The following is a 22418-nucleotide window of genomic DNA, read 5'->3' as shown; positions in this document are numbered from 1 at the left end:
GTCCTGTGGTTTAGCATGCATTTGGACTCCCATTAACTGTAGACTGAGAGCTGTGGGTGTATTCTGTCACTCTTGAAATAGAAAAACAACCATACACAATATCTCTGATCTCATTTCCATGAGTGATTTACATCACTGATTTACATTCATGTAAAACAAATTTTCAAATTAGGTTGTAGATTTAACTGGGACAATCTGAATTTCAGCATAGTTGTTCCTGAGGAAAAGCTTCATTTTATTCCAGTTGCCATTTCTATCGTACACTTGTGAAACACTGGGTCATGGGAAAAATTACACTCCTTTCCCTAAAAAAAGTTCAATTTGTTAAGAGCGAGGTTGCATTTTACAGTGCCTATAAAAGTAAATTAAGTTTATGACAGTCATATGCTTTATTAATGCTGCAATGAAAAAAACTTTCATTATTTCCTTTAAAAACTGAAAACATTTATTTTAAATATACAGTGACATAATATATGGTAACTCATCTTCAGTTTGCTCCATTAGGCTGACAGAATCATGTGCTAGTAGCTTGCAAATTGTTAGAAATAAAGACTAAAAATGCAAGTCAAACTTACTGCTTGGTTTTCACATAGACGTAAATTAGGTGTAACTGTAATGAAATTAATGGATTTAAAACACAGAAAACTATCACATTCAGGCCCTGAGTCCTTAATAGCCCTTACTAGCTTTTCATTTGTCTACTGTTCTACCTTACATATTAGACAAACAGCAAGGAGGTATGACATTGCTTCAGGAATACAGCAATACTTTAAACTCGGGTAGCTTAATTCTTTTACTAATGACCCCTTTTTAATAACAATTCATCTTCTGTTGTTCCTGAAGCACACGTGGGAGCTCAAGAAAAGAGGGTTCTGATTTAACCTACGAACAGCTACAATATCCACAAAAAACTTTGCAAATACATTCACAGTCTCTGAAAAGAGATGTTAAAGCATCATAAAACTGAGCACCTAGGAAGACATTTTGTTCTACTCAAGGTCAAGAAATATGGCAGAGGAGGGGAAAAGAAAGGAGTGGCTTACTCAGCTTTTCTCCATCACATCTGCATGACAGTTGTGTCCAAGCCTGTTGTCTCCGTCATGCAGGAAGGACAAAAATCTGCAAGTTTTGCTTCAGAAGGAATCCATATAGATCCCATGAACTTCTCTCACTCATGCAGAAAGTTGATTGGGCACCAAAATCATCCATCACTACTTTGTCCCAGCAAAATGGTATTTTAGAATATTTTGAAAAGGATAGAATCTTTAGTATTCCCTAACACTTCTGTGTATTGATCCTAGTAAAGCAGAAGCCATACTGGAGAAACTGAAGTGCTCAACTTCTCAATCTGAATGGCTACTGGGTACCATTGCATCTGTCAGGGTGATGCTGATGCTTCTGACTACTATAGACTCAGGTCCAGAATTGCATGCTTTCTGAGTGACAATAAAGCAGTGGAAAATTCTGATGGCTTATATACAGGAAAAACTAATATCTTTGATGACCAATGGAAGAAAGATGGCAGCTGGCTCTCTATTCTTCAGACAAAATGAGGGAATGCAAAGGAAATCTTCAAGTTAATTCATGCATCACCACATTTTAGCTCTATAATCTCAAATGCTAATCCTACCTATCTAGTCAAATCATATTATTCATTATCTCATCTAAATTTTCCCTATCTTTTAGACTCTACCTGTTAAGAAGTAAGGAGTAGGAATTAAAAGGAATGAGAAATAAATGGAAAAGAAAGGTAATAATGTAACACCAGCAGTGGGTAGACTCATCATCTGTATAGGTCAAAGGAGTCAGTATTCAATGTGGAGAATTATTATTATCTTGAATTAAGTAAGATATTAACATCTAAAAATGGTCAGAATATAGGTGGAAGCCTTTGCTACATGTTTATATATAAACATTTTAAATGGAATGATAATTAGATTATCAATGAATATGCCATTGAAACAGCAAAGCTCAATACTGTCCTAAATGTTTATGCTACTAAGAATGGTGTTCAAAATCTATAGTACAATAAAAGATTGTGTCTTTCACTACAATCCCATCCATATCTTCCTGGGCCAAACTTATAACAAAATACTGACTTTTAAAACAAAAATATAATTTTAAAGGCAAGGCAATGTAGTGAGAGGACATCATATGTCATCCTGAGGAAAGCATTTCTGTATCCATGGAGGGCAGTGTATGCTTTATCATTGATTTAAATGGGACTAAATTCAACTGTGTATTCTATTTTGCATGGTTTTCTAGTCCCTAAAGGTAAATTGAAGCAGAGCATTTAAATTTTTTCTTGTTTGGTGCACTCTTTCATTTCCTTATTTTAGGAATTATAATAAAACTAAAACTGGTAGCTTTAAAACTCTGTGCCAAATAAAAAGAGGGATTTTCTGGGGTTATTATAGATAATTTAAATGCTCCACTAAAATTCTGCGATAGCAGTGTGACAAGCTGGCACGCTAAAGCAACTCAGTGAAAAAGCCATGACCCATCACAGTTTTAGAGGAGACTTAAATGTAAGAAATAAACTGCTCTTCCCAAGTCTTCTACTCAACTTTTTGCTCCAGAGACAGTAGGGATAACCAAACCAATGCTAAGTCAATTGTTGGTACAGACTGCATACATCTGCAGCATCACAGTGCACGCAGTTCTAACTGGTTTAAAAGAGAACTGCTTTTGTTCTCATTTTCTTAAAAATTATTCTTGAGAATGGAGTAGTCTTCTAAGGCATAATCCTTCACACACCACCCCCAGCCACAAAAAGAAAACTTTTGTTGTTGTTTTTAAATTCCTTGTACAGACCTTCTTTGTCCCCTGAACCAGGTAGTCTTCTTCACCTCACAGACCTCTGCTATGCTATCACAGCACTCAGGCTCAGAGAAAATATGCCACTCCTTTTTGAAAAATACTTATGACAATGTTTGGAAGCAAAGATCTAAACCTGATCCTTCACTTCTCAGCTTGGAGTATCAGGGGAGTGTATTATAACCTGTGAGCATAGGGAGTGTACTGCTCCATGCTTGGAACACTGTTTAAAAGAAGAAGCAGCTCTTGCCTCTAGGCTTTGCACATCACCAGCACAAAGAAAAGAGTAAGAATGGATAGTAATGTCATGGCTTGCAACTAAGTAGTTTTGCAACACCTTTGTTCACTTTCTGCTAATGGTCTAAATTCGTTCCTTCTGTACCACCAACAGCATCAGTTCAATGTCAGTGTCAGATGACAGTCCTGTGTTGTTTGTCAAGTGGCAGATGCTTACTGATCTGTTCTCAGAAAGAATACGTTTTCTCGATACATCTTAGAATCATAGAATCACAGAATCCTTAAAGTTGGAAAGCACCATTAAGGACTATCTAGCCCAATTTGCCTGCAACGAACAGGGACATCAGCAGTTACATTAGGTTGATCAGAGACTGGTCCAACCTGGCCTTGAAAGTCTACAGGAATGAGACATCCACAACATCTCTGGGCAACCCATTTCAGTGCCTCACCAGAACAGGTTGCCCAGAGACATGGTGGAAGCTCCATCTTCCCAGAGAGACACAGTGAAACAACATGATCTGTGAGTCTTTTGTCAGCACATGCTTCAGGTATGTATCTATGCTAGCAAAAACCAACCAACTAACCGAACAAAAAACAGTACAGAAGAGCCTTCAGTTTAGAAAACAAAACCAGTATTCAGGTCAAAAAGGTGTCTAGGAAAAAGGCTGCAGTAGCAACATGTGGATTACACTGTATTTGAAACTGGAATGTTTTTAAATGATGTATAAGATGCGTATAAGATAAAGAGTGGTTTTGAAGATGCTGTTTGAGGTAAAATAAAACAAAATATTTAAATATAAGAAATACAACTTTGGGAGATTATAGTTCATGTTTCATGAAGTTTATTGTAGGGATTTTTCTGTGGGAAATGCTTGATTGAGTCAATCAAAATATGGATAACTATTACACATTTTATAATTTCCGTACATGACAGTCAGGATTACATTCTGGTAGGTCATTTGATTCTCTGCAGGTGGCTCTGTTGGTTTCTGGAATAGTATACTGTGAATTACATGTTACACAAATGAAAGGCAGTTATAATTCTGGATAACATTGTATTTGATTCTACAAACATCTTTAGGCCTAATGCAAAGATTCCTTTGAATCATTTATCCAGCTAAGTGTCTGTGGTCCCAAACTCCTAATTTAAAAATGTTGATAAATGAAGTATCTCTTTAGCTAATAAATGAAGTATCTCTTTAGTTATCCTTTGTCAGCAACATTCATTTTAATGGAAAGTGAGTTTACAGGGTTACATGATTGAACTACTGAGCCAAGTCAGTGTTGGCAAATGATGGGCTAAATTATTGATGTTACACACTAATGAATTCTGATGAGAAATAAAATACAGACATTACATTTCAAGTGGTTCATAATTATTTTTGTACTTTAAAAGCAATTTTATTCTTTTTCCAAATCATACTGGTTCTGTAAAACAAAAACATAGTTAGTGATTATAACTAAAATTATTGAGTTTGAGGCAAAAAAATGCTCCTGTAAGTTTTCTTATACAAGTATAGTGCTATTCACACTAGGACTCTGATTTCTTGTTATACTTCTGGGAGAGGATAATTAAATTAAATGTCTAAATTTTTAAACCGCTGTCTTTAAATAAAATAATCTACTTTGCAACGATGGTTAAGAGTTCAGCAGATGAGTTTATAATCTATGATATATCAGCATGTTTACTAGAGATGTTGTGAACTACCATAATTAATTCAGGTAACGACAAAAACAGAGGAGCTGCCAAAAAGGAGCTTTCAACATGTAAACAGTTCATCATTAAACCTGTGTTTTGATATATGTTTAAAATGAGTAGAAGGAGGTTACTCAACATCAGATAGCCCAAAGTGATGTTGCAAGGTTGAATCATTAATTTTAAATGTCATTTCTCTGTCATTTCTTTACTCACTGTACTGGATAAGGAAATTTATTTTCTTGGGTATTACTTATAAAACCAGAGCTAAGCATTTGCTCATTTGGCAACATTATAACTTCATAAATTCTATCCTTAATCTTGTCTTCCTGAAAATAGACTTTATTTGACTTTTCTTAATTATACACTGAAGGCTTCTGTCAATTGCTGGAAAAGAAAATCTACAAAGTCTCACTTCCTTTTCTTTTTGACAAATAATAACTGAATAATCATCTTACTTGTTGGCTCATCGCTGCATTCTCCTGTTGCTCAAAATTACCATTGCTTTTCAATACATAAGTACATACAGAGCCTTCCTGGTTTTGCTTACAAAAAGAATCTTGTGATCCAGATTATCTTTGAGAGGTTTGTTTGGGCTGAAATCTCAAGAGAAGTTTATGTGCTATAGAATCATCACAGTACTCCTCAATATTAGTTACAATTTGCATTAAACTTGAATCCAGCATCAAAATGTGCATGATTATACTAGCAAAAGTGCCTCAGAAACATAGCATTTTGTTTAAATGGTACTGTTTGAACATCTCTTTCTTTCTGTATGTGTATCTATCAGTTTAGCTGATGGAAACATACATGCTACATTCACAGAATGCTGGAAAAGACCATCAAGATTATCTAGTCCAACTGTCAGCCTATCCTCATCATGCTCGCTAACCCATGCACCTAATAACACATCTCCACATTTCTTGAACTCCTCCAGAGATGATGACTCCACCACCTCCCTCAGCAGCCTGTTCCAATGTCTCACCGTTATGTCTGAGAATAAATTTTCCCCAGTCTCCAACCTGAACCTCCCCTGGCAGGGGCACAATGTAAAGCCATTCCCCCTCATCCTACTGCTGTTACCTGGAAGAGGCTGACACCCATCTGGGTACAAACTCTTTTTATGAAGTTGTAGAGAGCAATGAGGTCTCCCCTGAGCCTCCTTTGATCTTGACCACCTGGGCACACTGCTGACTCATATTCAGCTGGCTTTTGACTAATACCCCAAGATCTTCTTGCCCTGTACAGCTTCCCAGCCATTCTACCCCAAGCCTGTAGTGATGCATGGAGTTGTTGTGACTGAAATGCAGGATCAGGCACTTGGTCTCATTAATGCTCATACAATTGGCCTCAGCCCATTGATCCAACCTATATTCAAATAATGTTTTCTCTTAAGACAGTACTGCGTGAGAAAAAGTATGTCTTTCCTGGTGTTCAGCACTATTGCCCCAAATCAAGAAATCATGAATTAAGGGAAAAAAAGAGAAATAAAAAAAGACATTATCGATTAGAAATGGTTAGCCTTGTCTGAAAAAAAACCCAAAAAAACCAACCACAATCAGCTTTCTACAAAACTATAAAAAAGTAATTCAAGGAGATTTTGGTTGTTTATTATGTGCTTCCCCATATTCTCTCAGATACACTAATAGCACACCTACTCAAACCAAAGCTCAGCAAAGAGAATCAAAGATTCCTATACATTTTACTAGGAAGGAAGAAAAAGCTTAATTATTGTTGTATTTTCAGTTACTACTGTTTGAACCATACCAGCTAACTCCCCTGAACTGTAGGAGCATTCCGTACCATGAAAGCTGCTAAGAACTTTTTACAGGATCTGTTTTACTTTTTTTATAGGATCCATTAAAATGTATTTATTTATAAATGTAAATATTTTGAACGTGTAAATATTGTAATTTATTTATGCCAGAATAGGACTCAGTAGTTCTTTTGAGTCTCTTCCAATTCAGGAATTCTGATTCCTTTTATTTATTTATTACAGCTTAACCAAAATTTGGATTCTGCGTTCAAATTCTTGATGTTAAGATATTAAGAGAAAATGAAGTGCAAAACCAAGATGCTCCATTTAGAAATGGTAGCATTTTAGTACAAATTTAGTTATTTAATTCAGTATGAAAAATTTATGTTACTTAAGAATAAGAAATCCAGTAGCCTTCAGATTCTGGGAATGACATCAAGCATGGTAACTTCAATGCTATTTGAAAAATTCACAATACATGATACAGTGTTTTTATTCTGTCAAGTTTTAAACTAGATTTCTGAATAACTTTGCCAAGGGATACAGAGAAAAAATTGAGATTTTAAGTCCGCTGTAGCAGCAACATGACTCAACGGACCAGTTTTTAAGAAGCTGGAAGTCACACAGTTTCTGTTGTCTTGCAGTTTGAGTTGCCCTGATGATTTTATTTTAAAAATAAATTTATATTAGATGTCATCATTTTTTCATTATTTGTTAGATTCTAATTTTAGTACTCAGATGCGCTGCAACATATTTCTGCATGAAAACAAAAACAAAATTAAAAATAAAAAATGCACACCTGCAAGCAAACTCAATAATTCATCACCACAGTAATTCTTAATTGTTCTCAGATTAACACTAAAAATATGAGACCAATATGTTAGTCGGCAGAGATCACCTACTAATTTCCATCATTAACAGGAAAGCAGCAGAAGTATCCATCATGTGATGATTTTGGTTTTGCAAACAGAAGGATTCCGTTGGTCTTTTTCTTTCTGCTATACACTGCAGCTTTATAGGAGATAGTCATATTTATAAGTGATTTCATACATACTCCACTTACTTCAAACTTTCAAGTGAAGCCATAGAAGAGGCGGCCAGTTGGGGCCTCTCTAGGCATGCCTCACATGCCAGGAAGGTTATAGTCTTTAGGCACAATTCTTTGAAAAATAGAGAATTTATGTGGAGCTAAAAATGCCTTTAAGTGGCACAAAAAACTAAATGCAACAGTTTGTGAAACAATACGTACAGTTCAAAAGTGAGAAAGAAGTGATGCCAGAGTAAAGACATCAGAATTTGACTATGTCATAAAGAAAATTGCAGTTTGTAAAGATAACACAAGGAGATCGAGCAGAGTCTAACTGTATCTTGGAATTGGGTTTATTTTGAGATTACATTTCACTGTCTCACTAGAAAAGTCCCTCTTTATATAATACAACAATATAATACAACAATTGAATAGATGTTTATAAGCACTTCTGTGTCTGTTGTCTGTTCTATGTCCATAGCAATTTTTTCTTGCTACTACACCAACACAAAAAGTAAATTCAAAAACTTTGATGGCTGCTCCCAAAATCTGGTGAAAGTCACGAAATGAATCTACAAAAATCTACAGAAAAAATTAAAGATTGAAATAATATTTGAGATCATATTTTGAAGAATGTCAGGTGTTGCAATTCAAAATTCATTTGAGAGGACAGACATATATTTTTTAGAAAATATAGAATGGTTATTTCCATGTTTATTGAGAAAATGATTGGACAGATAACAAATTTTTCCAGTCAAGTGAAAATAGGTATCTTGCTGGTCTCAATTCATCTTTAACTGTGCAAAAGAAATATTTTATAAATGAATAATAAAACAAGCACAATTTAATTTCAAAATTGTGTTTACTATGAATAAGTGTGACTAAGAAGAAAAGGTTAGAACTAATTAAAGGGTACACAGACATGCCCCCTTAAGAAAAGTTATCTGTCATCTAACCCCATATGTCTCCAAGATAAGGCAGAAACAGCAAGACTGCTAAAGTGAAATCAGCAGGCAAAAAAGACACAACTGAGTGTAATCAGCGTAAATGGTGATAACTCAACCAATAACAGAGAAAAATAAAAGAGAAGACATAGATTTTGAAGAGCATCAGCCCTGGGGGACACCATAACACACCTGTGTTAATAAGTTAGAGAACAAAATATGTAGTTAAATTGACTACCATCTGACAGATAAGAAGCAAGTTAAGAATGATTAGTTTTCAGGAAGAAAAAGGACAAGCTCTAGTTGAAATGCATAACACTGTAGTTGGTCCTGGCTCTAGTGGAACTGCACTGACTCTTTCCTGTAAGAACATAGAACAGGGAGCCATGAAAACCATGGGAATTTGACTGATTAAGGAAAACATTTCCTCAGGTAAAATGTCCCCTCCGTAGGGATATACTTGGTAGATACAAAAAAGTCCCAAAGTCTTAGAAAAAAATAGTCCGCTCTAGGGAAATTCTTGCAAAAATAGTCTAAATAAAGGCAATCCAAAATGGACAAAAAGTTCTTTTCTAGTGTAAACCAGTGCTGTTCAACACAGTGGAACTATTACAAACAATAACAGCTTATAAGTTAGCCAAAAGGTTTTTAAATAATTCAGATTAATCAAAGAACTTGAGTAAAACTACGGAAAATATTTAAATAATGAAAGCATTCTGGAATCAAACTGAGAGTCTGTGGATTGACTATTTCTGTTGTGCATTATGTAGCAATTTCCACTTAATCAAAATGGATAAAGGCACTTCCATCAAAAAAATTTTACACTTTGCACTAGTGTGAATGGCTGAGTAAGGTGTAGATCTATGAAAAATTAAACCAATAATCTTGTATTGGTTAAAAAAGTATCTTTGCAGTGCCACCATCAGGAAAAAATATTTAGATATTTTAAAGCAACAATCATTTCTGTTAGTGCTTTGATCCCCCAAAATAATTTTGACAGAACTATAGTCAAGATAAATCGCCTAAAGAGATGAAGTAAATTGAACACTGTCAGGATTAAAGTACAGTCACAATCCTAAATAAAGCTACATCTGCCATCATACATCATTTTTGCAATTAGATAGCTAATTGAACTTACTCAAGAGCCAAGTTATTGAGACTCCAAAATGTTATTGGAAAAACAAAGTCACTGACTGAATGAATACTGTGACCGTAGGGTTTTTTTTTTGTTTGTTTGTTTGTTTTCCCCTCAGTTTTATTAAACTAAGGAAATTATTTTTATTATTTACTGCCTGATTAGGAATATATTTAGCAATTGCAGAACGATTTTTGGAGACTGATGCCCTCCAGCAAACTATAGAATATGCAAATCACTGACTGCAATGGTGAATTTTTCCCACATTGCTCTGTCACATTTCTTCAAACATCAACCACAAAAAAATCTCCACACAGCTTTTATTTAAAGACTACTTGTCATTGATTTCAGCAATAGTCTTTGCTCCTGTCATCTTACACCCGCTATCATCCAGCTACTAAGAAAATAGAGTACACATTAAGAATCTGTATAATCTGTAGTGGAATTTATACAACTTTTTGATCACAACAATAGAAACAAAGTCTCTTTTCAGAGCCATTAGGCATATATGTACACGACCTAGAATGAAGATGCAATTAGAGAGTAGAAAAGGAATTTTGAAATCTTGAAATGGGTTGGAAAACGGTAGAGCATAAGATGAAATAGTCTTATCTAAGAAATAGACCTGCATTTTGCTCTCCAAAAAATAAAATAGATGAAGAGCCAAAACTGAAAGTATAAATCATTCTGGATATGGATCTCTGCCCTAGAAATTAAATTAATTTTCACGTTATTTATTCCTTGCTTTTCCTTTGAAATAATATTATTCCTTTTTTTTTGTAACAGCACAATTTAAATGCTAGGTTGTTGGATTTATTTATTTATTTATTTATTTATTTATTTATTTATTTATTTATTTATTTCCCACCAGGAATATATTCTCTAAGCCTATAAACACTATGTAAGTGGTAGACCATTCCTATACCCAAGGCAAATACATAATGTTGAAAAAGAAAAATTTCCACAAGGATTGTGTTAATAACCTGGGAATACCTGTTTTTATAATTGAATGATTTAAATAAATAAAGGTTGTTAAAAAATGAAGCAGCATTTTGCTTTAAAAAATAATCTATTAATGCCACAGTGTACAAACTAAACTACTGACTTTTAGGAACATTTAGGACATTTGAGTAGTAAGTCCTGTCTTCTGTTACACAATCATAGGGAGAGTTCAGTGAGCATATGCTCAGCTATGCTATTTTCTACTACATACTGAGAATGTTTTCTGGTTTTCTTTCTCAGATCAGAGATCTGAAAGGACGTGCCTCCAGAATCTGGTCCGTTCTGATTATGATTTCTGATCAAAGGAATTCTGCTGGTGGGGCCGGGCAGACCAGCAACAGGTTAAAGCCCATGTTAAAGCTGTACAGAATGCCAAGGAGGTGAGAAGAGACTCTTTAACTCTTTCTCTCTACATATAATAGTGGTAAAACAGAAAACATGGCTCCAGAGGACATGATGTTTGATTTGCTTGAAGTCTGAACACTCCTCATCAGACCAGTATAGCTATTAAAATGATGTGTACTAAGCAAAACTCCTTTGTTGATGTAGCCATCATGATCTGGAGTGAAACACATTTTATCTCTCTTTTTTTTTTTCATGTGTGCTTCACTAACAGAGTTGATCAGTGACTAGAGGCAAACCTTTAGTACTGACACATAGAATCTTGTTGGTTGGAAGGGACCTCAAAGATCATCAAGCTCCAACCTCCCACCACAGGCAGGACCACCAACCTCCACATGTAATACTAGACTGGGCTGCCCAGGGCTCCATCCTACCTGACCCTGAACACCTCCAGGAATGGGGCATCCACAGCCTCTCTGGGCAGCCTGTTCCAGCACCTCACCACTCTCATAGTAAAGAATTTTCCCCAATATCCAACCTAAACCTTTCCTCCTTCAACTTAAAACCAATTCCTGTCATCCTGCCATTATCTACCCTTGAAAAGAATTGTCTTCCCACAGTCTGGTGATGATAAAAATTAGGACTGGTACCACACGTAACCCTTTCTGAAATAAATTTGAGATTTATTAACCATTGAGATTATTATTGAGATTAACCAGTCCTAAAAGGAGATGGCCATTGTCTTACTCTTAATGGGAGAATTTTAGAGAGATTTAATTGCAAGTATCTGCACTGTTCAAGCTAACAAGAACTCCTCAGGTTTTGTTTTGCTTGTTTGCATTGTTAAGACTGATGACTAACTCCAGCCAATACCTGTTACTACAAACATCCTCCTCACTTACAAGGCACTGTCACTGTCTCATTCAGACCTTGGTTCTTCCCTCTGGAGCATGAAGTCTTTCAGGTACTCTGGAAAAGGAAATTACAGGAAGGCAGGCCTAGACTTTTAAAAGTAGGATTAAAAATATAAATAGTAACAACAAAAAATTGTTGCCTTCCAGTCTGAGGCTGGTCTTGACTTTCAAATTACAATTTTCTGAGAATTCTGCTGCTCGGTGTAACTCAAGAGTGTTGCTAGTTAAAAAGTACCTGCTGGAAAGGTAAAAAAAAGCCCTACATTATCTACTTTTAAGTCTCTCTTTGGATCTCACCCTGGTCATGGCTTCTGTTAAATATCAGAAAACACTTAGGCAGCCAATGTACTGTATCTACTGCCTCTTCTAATTCACACTTACTTTGTGATTCACCTTCTCCTGTTTGCTCTAGTCAATGTAGCTGCTGTAACATAAGCACCATGAGCCAAAATCACCTGTGTGCCCCATGCTGCTCAGCACAGCAGGTCCTCAGCCTCATGCTAACGTGAGACGGACACAAGAAACAGCATCAAGCAAAGTGCATGTCTTGCTGAGAGGAAGGGAGAGGAATGGCTGTCACACTTCTGGAAGTGCCTGCCACTGTGCCAAGTGTCATCAGGATAAGAACTTAATTAGCAGAGGCTAGATTGATCTGAGAATAACAGAAATACAACGAAGACACTGGTCCACATGTAAGTAAATCCACTAAAATATAAAAATGTTATGCTGCTGAGGAAAAATACACTTCTATACACATTCATAACTGCTCATAGTAGAACTAGTTTCCATTTTAATTTTCTATCTTTTTCCTCGTTCATTACTTTAATAGTAAGTTATTTTCAGGCAAACTGAATGAAGACATAACCAGAATATTACAATAGCAGATCTTGTCAGAGAAGGATGCATGGGTAATGAAAGTGGGCAGAGAGCAGAATGCTTTCTAGACTCTCAGCAAAAGATTGTCTCTGGTAGGGCTGAGCTATTTGCTTTCGAACACTCCCAAACATTGCAGGGGATTATATCTAAAAGCTTAGCAGAGGACCACCTCTATTGTTGGTTGGACTATACAGGAAGAGAAGATTAACAGATCCAGCTTCCCAGCATGAATGACATACGTGGAAAAAATTATGCTAAGGTGAAGGATTTCTACAAAACTCATTAATTAAAATACGGAGTAGATATTGACATAATGTTCAATGATATGTGAGGTTCACAGTACATCTATTAAGATACCATGTAACATTAGACTAATGCAAATATTCATGTGTGAGGAGACCAGCTGCCACCTGTGGGTTCCACGTCTCTGTTATTGTTATTCATGAGCTATAGGCTGCACATCAATCACACTTTTTCTTCACTCACTACTGGAGTAGCTGAACACAGGAGAGAACAGAATTCATCACACAGCAAACATCAAAAAGGAACTTTCCCAGTTTTTCATGAGAAATCTGAATGAAAAAAAAAAGTAATTCTCCACTTACCTGCATCCACTGGCCTGCAAATGCAAATGCATACAATAATATTTCAAGTACAAAATGTCATTGTATTTTTCTTGTCATTTTTTAAAATTGAATTTCTGATTTTAATATGACTGTGATTTTTGACATCTTTTAAAGCATTACCACGTGTATCTCAATTCGGAATCTTCTAATAAAATCCTCTCTATTCCTTAGTGAGATTATGGAAATTGACCATGATGCTGGTGCAGTTTAATGGGGTTCTACAACTTATTCACATTCATTTTTACTTTACTGAATCAGATATTAACTGGGAAATACAATTATATAATACTAAAATGTAATGATATTGTTTGCAAAATCACACAGGAAAGCCTGTAAAAATGGCAAAGTGAGGTTTACAAGAGCATGGCACACTAAAGCTGCATCAGCGACAAAACTTCTTTTGCAAGAAATAAGTCTGATTTTTTTTTTTCAGTTTAGTCTTTTAAAAACCCTTCAGAAACACCATCTGGTTATGGCCATTAACTATGGGAAGAGAGTGAAAGGAGTGCCTTTACCGAAATGTGAATAAGGTACCGTTGCACAAGACAGAAAGAACAAGAACATTCAAACCATATCTTACAAAGTAGTTCTTTTTCCTAGTAAATACATATACAGAGGCAACAAGTCATAAAAATAAAAAATAATACAGGGCTGGAAACCATTTTAAAATCTTATAACTCCCACAATGTTGTCTTTTTTTCTTTATATTTAATTCTTTTTAATTTTTTTTTTTTTTAGTTTTTAAATATATAAGGGAAGGTATAGTACTTCTGAATGTCCCATGCTACAGTCCCATGCTAAAGAAATTAAATATGAATACAGTGAATATGACAATATTGTTTACCATGGGAATAGTGTTTGCAGAGAACAGGACAGAATAACATTTCTAAAATAACAGAGCAGCAATTCTGATGCTGCTCTGTGTTTCAAATGTTTATATCCAATGTATTTATAATAATCTTTTCTAAGGTTGGAGAGAAATAAATCTCATCTTCCTTTCTTTAATTTTTTTTTTTTTTTTATTTCCCCAAACTGTGCATGGTATATGTGCTAACTTACTGAATTCATCCTTCATGCAATTCCAGTTTATTAAAGAGGTTAAAAATTTATAAAACTCTGATGGGATATGGTTTTAATGCTTCATCACACTACCCATCATTTGCTTTTCAATCTAGATCAGAATGATCTTTCCTACTTCCCTGCAATCACCTACCTGCACAGCTAATATTTTCTGAGCATTCTCCTGAGAGGCCGCCTGGATCCTCGCCAGCCCAGCCTGGCCGTGGAGCCCGCGCAGCCTCAGGTACGCTGCCAGTGCCCGGTGCATCCTGCTCTGCAGCACCCACAGCTGGAACCGGGCGGTGGGGGCAGAGGGGGGAGAGAAAAGGGGAAAAAAAAAAAAAGCCCAAGTCAGAGTAGGAGAGGAAATTAATGGCAGTGTTCAAGAAGAATGATGGAGGGAAATATAGAAAGCAGTCAATAGCCCATTCTGCACTGTACGGACCTGACAGGAATTTCACAGTCTCTTGACTTTTCAGCCCACTCATGTGCATTCATCAGAAACCAGTCACATCTGGCTGCCAGGATGGGGGGTTAATTTTCTCTAAATGCCTCAGCAGTTTTGTTCTAGCTGAAGCAAACTCTGTGACTGCAAAGCTGATGAGTAAAATATTTCTACTTCACCCAGTTTAACTCAAAACCGATAGCCTCGGGACATATTGAACCTTTCTTTTTTTAAAAAAATAATCTTTTGAAGCTTTCTGAATGGCACATCAGGTCAGGCCAAAGTTTAAAATGCACATTTAAGACTTTGATGGACACAAGGGTTGTTTTTTTTTTTCCTTCCCTGTGTAAAGCTTATCACAGCTTGGCAATGTGTGCTTTAGTGCATGACAAAACTAAAGAGAATTAACTTAGCCATCAACTACTCAGGGAGAACAATAACAGGAAAGAAATTTCCAGATAGAACTTCCTATTAATCTACCTATTAATCTACCTACCATGTGACATGAAAGCATCTAACAGCATTAAATTACTCCGAGTGCCGCAGCCGAGAGTGACGCTACTGGAAAAAAAGCATTTCCTAAAGATCCATAACAAAGATAACGCCAATAGTAGGAACTGCAGTCATTGCAAAGAATTCTCATTGGCAGTTTTCAAAGTAGTAATGCTTACCTGATAGTTACTGCTATCAAAAAGTTAACATTAACTGTTACATAACATAACAAAAGTTAACATTAATTGTTACGTGTGCTGCTCAGACTTGCATCAGTTTTTCCTTAATCTGCAACTCATAAGCATGGTGTGGCAGGTCTCAGGCCGGAAGAAAAATATTTTAATATGATCTGAAAATCCACCAACACCAAATGTTTTTGAAAGACCATGTATTTTGATAAACTTGGCAAAATTTGCTCCATAATCAGATCAGCTGGAATTTAGAAAATGGAAGATTAAATTACCTATCTTACTGCTTAATGGAAATGTGTGGTTTTGTGTTTCACCAGGTCAATTATTTCAATAAATTTCATAGCTATTGTTAGCATGAGGCCTTCAAGCTGGATTAACACAACAAATTATACTATTCTTTCAGAAATATTACATTTCATTAAGGTCAATGCCACAGGTCAATAACTAGATCAGTTATAAAGAAGCTTTTACATGATAAGATATGACTAGTCTTTAGGATCAAATGCACTGTACCAGGTGAAAAATACACTTTTTCAAAAGAATGTAGATTATAGTAATATCAAGTGAGCTATTACAGCCTAGAGAGTAATTAGCTCACATTTTCAAAATTAATGGCCTGATTTTCAGAGATACTGAGCTACCACAAGTCCCATTAGACTCTATGGTAGTAGTGAGTACTCTGCATCTTTGTAAATGAGGCTGTAAAATATTTAAACAGATCTTTGTACATAGTTTGGGGTTGTTTTTGTTGTTGCTGTTTTGAGTGATGCCAGTGCATATTAGAAATAGCATGATGGAAGGTAGATGAAATCAGTAAAGAAAATATAAAAAAATATCAATCTGAATCACAGCCAAAACCTGAAACCAAATATGAATGTTTTCCAGTTTGAAGACAATTTTCAAAGCTCATTTATTTCTATATTAAGAAATACTTTTTGTCTTGAAATGAATCTCCAGCTGTCTTTGGGCCTGTTGTTAATTCAGCTATTTTCAGCTGAATTAACAGCTGAAATTTGAATGAAATTTCAACAGTTCTCATGTTGTTTGATAGGATTCTGAAGTCAGAAAAAGAATGTGGATGACAGAGGAGCAAAACAACTTGTGACATTTTAATAATACAATCTGCTTCAGTCCAATAGAGAAACAACTTAAGTAGAAGACTGTCTTTGGATTATCAAATTTCAAAATCAGTTTCAAGATACACTGTCATTATGAGGAAACCAGAAATTGGGGGAGCACGTCAAAAGATTTGTCACTGAAAGGTGAAAGGGATGAGCGGCTGTGCAGTTCAGTTTCTCTCCAGGGTTTTGTCTTGCGAGAATAAAAAGTGTGTTCCAAAGTTTTGAGGTCTGACTGTTTGAAAATTGCTATCATAATTATTGAGAAACTGACAGTTTATTATGGCTAGTGTTCAATAAGACCTTCATTAATGTTTCTCATTTCAAAGAACCAACTAACTGCTTGCAGAAGAAGCTGTTGTTACTATTTTAAGTGTCTTACATCTAATGTATTTCTTATTTTGAATACATTTTATTATACCTAGCACAGTAGAGACTAAACTCAATATTTATCAATTTTACAATATTAATTGCAACATAAATAACATTACGGTACACAATCAGAAATATGTGCCCATTTTGGAAAGTAACAGCTTGACCAAATAATGTTACACAAAAGCTTCACATAAACTGGTAGACTTACTAACCTAGGAGGGGCAACATAAGCTCCTAAGTCAACTTCAGAACCATAGCAATTGGAACAGTCTAAACCAGAAAATCCTGAGTGGCCGAGATGAAAAGCACTTCTACTCCAAAAGCAGCCTGTAAATTTCCTAGGTTTGGACACTGACCCTCTCTATCTATGGGCAGTAAAACTTTTCCCTTGGATTCTCTTTTTGGTCTTACAATATAGTTGTTAGCTTTGCCTTATGTCTTAGATTGTTATCATATGTAGAGACTTATAAAGCCATGGCATGCATGAGTTGCATATATGACATTACTGCTAATTCTTCATTTTTAATTCCTTTGTTTCACTATTTGAGAAATATGCTGTTAACTTCTCTAGCTTTCTCTTTTAGTTGGGATGATATACCAAACACGATATTATTTCTTCTTATTTTTTATATATTTTTAATTGTTTTTATGTTACATCAAGATATTTCACTAAATCATGTCTGATTTGCTATAAGATTGAAATTAAGCTACTACTTTAATTGTTCATAAGACATATGTGACATACATAATAAACACTAATAAGGTGACTGATCTAATAAAATGGCAAGGTTCTGAATTACATAAAACATAGTAGATATTAGAATAGACCTAATTAATTAGATATTATAGGCAAGGCCGGGACACTACTTGTCTCAGAGGAAGATTCTCTTTTAATTCTATCCAACATTGAACATTTGAGCAAAAACTTACACAGTGGGTGTTAGCCTCTGTCTTAATTTGTTTGGATAGCCCAGGTAGTTTGTTTTCCTGTGAGATGAACTAGGCAAAATATGTTATTCTAATTCTTTTAAAAAACTGTCCTGATGTTACTTTTATTAGACATTATAAGCAAAAGAGACTGCAATCTTAAAGGGAGAGATATTTTTGTATATGATACGACAACTTCGTAAAAATAATCTGAAATAATTGTAGGTCTATGGAAGACTAATGACTGCAGACAGTCACAAGCAGATTTTTCCCTTTTTGTCAGCTAAAACTTTTAAAAGAATTGTTCCTTGTAACCATTTGTGATCCTCTTACTGTTCACAGTCTTTATCAGACAGTCTGTGTATGAACCTTGCCAAACAAGTGAGAATGCTTACAACTAAATAACTCCACTATATATAATAACAACCCCAGAAAGTAATTTGTTGTACATCAGATCAAGAATACAGCAACAGAAATTATTTTCTTTACACTGCCTGTTACTGAGACATTTAAAGATTTAGCAGAAGATGAAGTTGCATCCACAGTAGGTCGCCAGAGCTTCTTACCAAGGGTCTGAAACAATTTGTGGACAATAAAATGAAGAAGAAATGTACTAAGAAGCAGGAAAAATGGAAAAATACACATAACAGAGGCAGATGAGAGAAACAGATGGGCAGAGGAGTCTCACTAGACTCAGCCCACCATCAATACCATATTTTGATGAAATATTATGAACCTAGACCATTTAACATTAACAATAAGCAATTGAGTTGTCAGCATTCACACAGCAATCCAGAAGCTAAAAAATGTCAAGGCAAACAACAACAATCACATCACCAAGAAATGGAGCACTAGATCCCACCATTTAAATAAACAACATTTGGAGAAAAAAGATCCCTCCCTTCCTTCCTGCAAGAGAAATGACTTGCAATGTAATACTCCACAGGAGATAAGATGAAGCTGGACACAAATCTCAGTCTGGATTAAGCTGATGTGAACATGAATGAACTAGAGCCATCATAAAATAATACACTAAATGCAGTACATCACCAATTTTCAAAAACCATTGGAAGCTTATATACACCTGCAGTCACATACTGGGCATGAATCAGGCTGGTGATGCAAAAGCAGGGAACAATGAAAGACAAGTGTACTGTGACGAACAAGGCTCTTGATTGTAACTGAAGGAATGTCTCGTATTTTTATGGCTGCCATGCTGAACTCGTGGCATGTTAAGAAAATCATTTAACTCTAGTTTTTCGAAGGGGAAGGCTTGCAACCAATTTAAGTCTTACTTTCCACAGCTGGTTAGCAGTGCCATACTCACCTAAAGACAGTGGGAAGACCTAAAATCGTAAGTAGAACTCTATTAAAATACAACTCTGGTTTAAAAGCAGAGAATATAATTTTTTGACACTACTCTTGACTGACACTGGTAATACAGAAACCTGACCTTTTGAGTTCAGTGTAGTATTATCTAATAATTCTGCAGTAATCCCTCTTAACATAAGACATTCATTTATTACAAAATGTAATAAACCAAGATGTAACTAACAGAAATATTAACCACCAGTCATTGCTATCACCTGCTATGATTTTCAGATCTAAGTAAGATACCTCTACATTTCAAACAGAGAATAATGTCACTTTGAAATGTACACTTCCTCTATTTTAAAATGATGCTAATCTTATATCAGAGGACCCAATGTGTGTGTGTCATATTAATTCAATAGAACACTGCGAATGCTAAATTCTATGTAAATGACATAAGCCTTATCAGTTCCATTCATTGTTACAACTCAAACAACAGCAATTACAACAACTCTACAGATTTTGGCACTGGAAGAATGGCAGATTTATTAGCAAAATCCAGTTAATATTTATCTTTTTACACTGTTCAACTACCAAGATACACCTGTACAATATACAAAGCTTCTAGGTAATGAGATATTTCTTTATTGTCAAATCTGCTCCACAGACTGCTGGTAAAGATTACATAGCTCATTTAAATAAAGCTCTTTTGTCAACAGACTGGATATACTTTAAAAATGAGTAAAAGCCTCATGAAAAAAACAAATCTCAGCTTATGTGCAAGTATACATGGAGAGATGCACTTTTTTTTTTTTTTTTGACCTTATTCCAGTTGTGAATGCTTTGGTAAGCAGATTAGCAATGTTAAATTACAAAATAAAATAAAATAAAATAAATAAATAAAAAAGAGAGAGGGAGGAATACTGTATTTCAAGATCCACTGAAAAACAAATACAAGAAAAGTCTGAAAAAAGCACAGTCTTACAATAAACCGTATAAACCATAGTCAAAGCAGAAAAAAAAAGCCATCTCAAGAAAAAAAAATAAGATGGGTACTATGATTTTTACCCTCTGTTGGAAAAACACAAGGAAAAGAGGTGATCATTTGTAAGATCAAGATATCATTCTTCTTAATTGTGGCTAATTATTGCAAGCATTTTTAATACTAGTTTGAAACTAGCAAAAACTTTGCTTTGTGTGTTAGGTTCCTCAAAATGTAGCCTAAAGTTCAATACTGAGTAGGTAGAGAATACGTGTGATGTTATTCTTTCCTCAAAGATTTCTGTTGCTATACAAGCAAAATATATCCAGGTGTATAAAATATATCCAGGTATATATCTATACCATTTAGTACCACTAATGATTAAACACTATTTTGTGTCCAGAAGCCTGAAAAAATGAATGGAAACATCTTAAAAAAATGCAGATAATTTCCTTTGCCCTGAATCAAAGGTGGGTTTTTTTGTTTTGTTTTGTTTTGTTTTCCAATAATTTTAGCTGTCGAAGATCTCATCTACAGGAGACCATAAATTCTCGCAACTTTTGTTTGTTACTTATAAGAAACCACTAGAGAAACGCAGCGGACAGCACAAGCTGAAGTGTGAAAACCCCTCAAGTAAACAAGATCGTTCTAAGGAAGTTTCTGACCTTGCCATTATGTCCTCCTGTTAAAGCAGCCATAATCTCTAATCATTCCATTTACAGTTTCTACTGCTTACTCAGAGGAGAACAAATGCACAATACTATATCTCATCCTCTGTCCCCTCCTAAAGGATTTCTGGAGCATAATTGTGAACACATCACTCTAAAAGTAAATGTGTACACTCTTGGCATTCAGAGTTAAGAATGTTTTTCATGAGCTCGTCATCTTAAAAATTAAACAAATAAGCTACGTAATTAATATGAATGTTGCACTACTTTCTCAAACAATTCAATAGGTAATTTTCATCTTTGCGAATTCATGCTTTCTTTGTTGCATTTGAAATATACTGAGATTAATTATCAAAAAGTTCTGAAGTTGTAGTTCTAGCAGAATACAGATACTCTCTTGAATAATAATCATCTATAATTATAATGGTAAACTTTTATATTAACCTGTTCCTTCCGATTCAGATTATTATCATGATTATTGCAAAACAATAAAATGAAATTCAAAAGAACAAATTTTACTTTTTGTGATTTACCATTTGTCATTCAGTGATCATCAATCAACACCGCTTAGCTCTCTGGCTCTCTGGTCTGTCATTACTATTTGGATTGCATTTTGAGGCCTTTGGCACCTAGCAGCAATCTTGTCAGACCAACTAATCACTAGTCCACCTTGAGGTACAGTCTGTGCAATATGACTGTGCACTGCAATAGTCACACAACGGGTGCCTCAGCAGTTACACATGCTCTTGGCTGAATCACCACCAGCATCCTGTTATTTGTATTAGAAACATGACCTCCAGTTACCCATTTCAGGAATGACATGGCCTTCAGCTGAGAAAAGAAAGCCAGACTTTTCAAGCTTGGGTTTGCACAATGCAACATCCCAACAGCGCAGGCAGCCCAGGACTGGATATTCTGCAGGGGCAACATGAGTACTGAGAGGTAAGTATGCTTCCTGGAAGGCAACGAATCAATCAAAAGAACAGCTGGCCAATTAAGATGTGCATAACTTTTTGCCAGATGTTGCCTCGGTGCTGATGGCTGACTGCATCTTAGAGATGCACATTGTTTCTCAATCCCTGGGGCTACCTTCATACTGTTAAATAAACAGATCCAGGAACTATTCTCTAGCAGTAATGCTAAGAGGCATGGGTTGGCTTTGTCCACACTCTGCAGTCCACTACCATTTCTCAGCTCTGTGTGATAGCCTTATTGTCCTAAAACACAAACAGCATATCTGGAAGCGTGAGGGATTAAGTGTGGAATGACTGAATAAACATGAAAGATGTGCTTCAGCTTACATAGGAAAAAAAGAAGTATATGCTGCATGCCTTTGGTTGCAGCAAAGCCACTCGAGCTGAGGGAAATAAAGCTAGTGCTGTCTCATCCATGATGCCTGCTTGGAGCAGTCCCTAGTGCATGTTATTCCTTGACTTGTCTTGGAAACTGTTAACTCATACAAACCAAAACAGGATGGG

The 22418-nt window shown here is 35.5% G+C and overlaps 1 protein-coding gene across 5 annotated transcripts in view; it reads right to left on the bottom strand.

Annotated features, from left to right (window-relative positions):
- The window catches only part of CCDC178 (coiled-coil domain containing 178), a 173117-nt gene that overhangs the window by 2997 nt on the left and 147702 nt on the right, over positions 1-22418 (bottom strand). For all 5 annotated transcript variants that reach the window (XM_085537414.1, XM_085537412.1, XM_085537413.1 and 2 more), the window contains one exon: positions 14586-14720. In XM_085537414.1, coding sequence (XP_085393540.1) covers positions 14586-14720 — 135 coding nt within the window. The remainder of the gene's footprint in view (positions 1-14585; positions 14721-22418) is intronic.

The sequence above is a fragment of the Coturnix japonica genome, chromosome 2, assembly GCF_054131305.1.
Source record: "Coturnix japonica strain WE chromosome 2, WE-NBRP24, whole genome shotgun sequence".
Taxonomy (NCBI): domain Eukaryota; kingdom Metazoa; phylum Chordata; class Aves; order Galliformes; family Phasianidae; genus Coturnix; species Coturnix japonica.
This window is presented reverse-complemented; position numbering and strand designations above follow the sequence as displayed.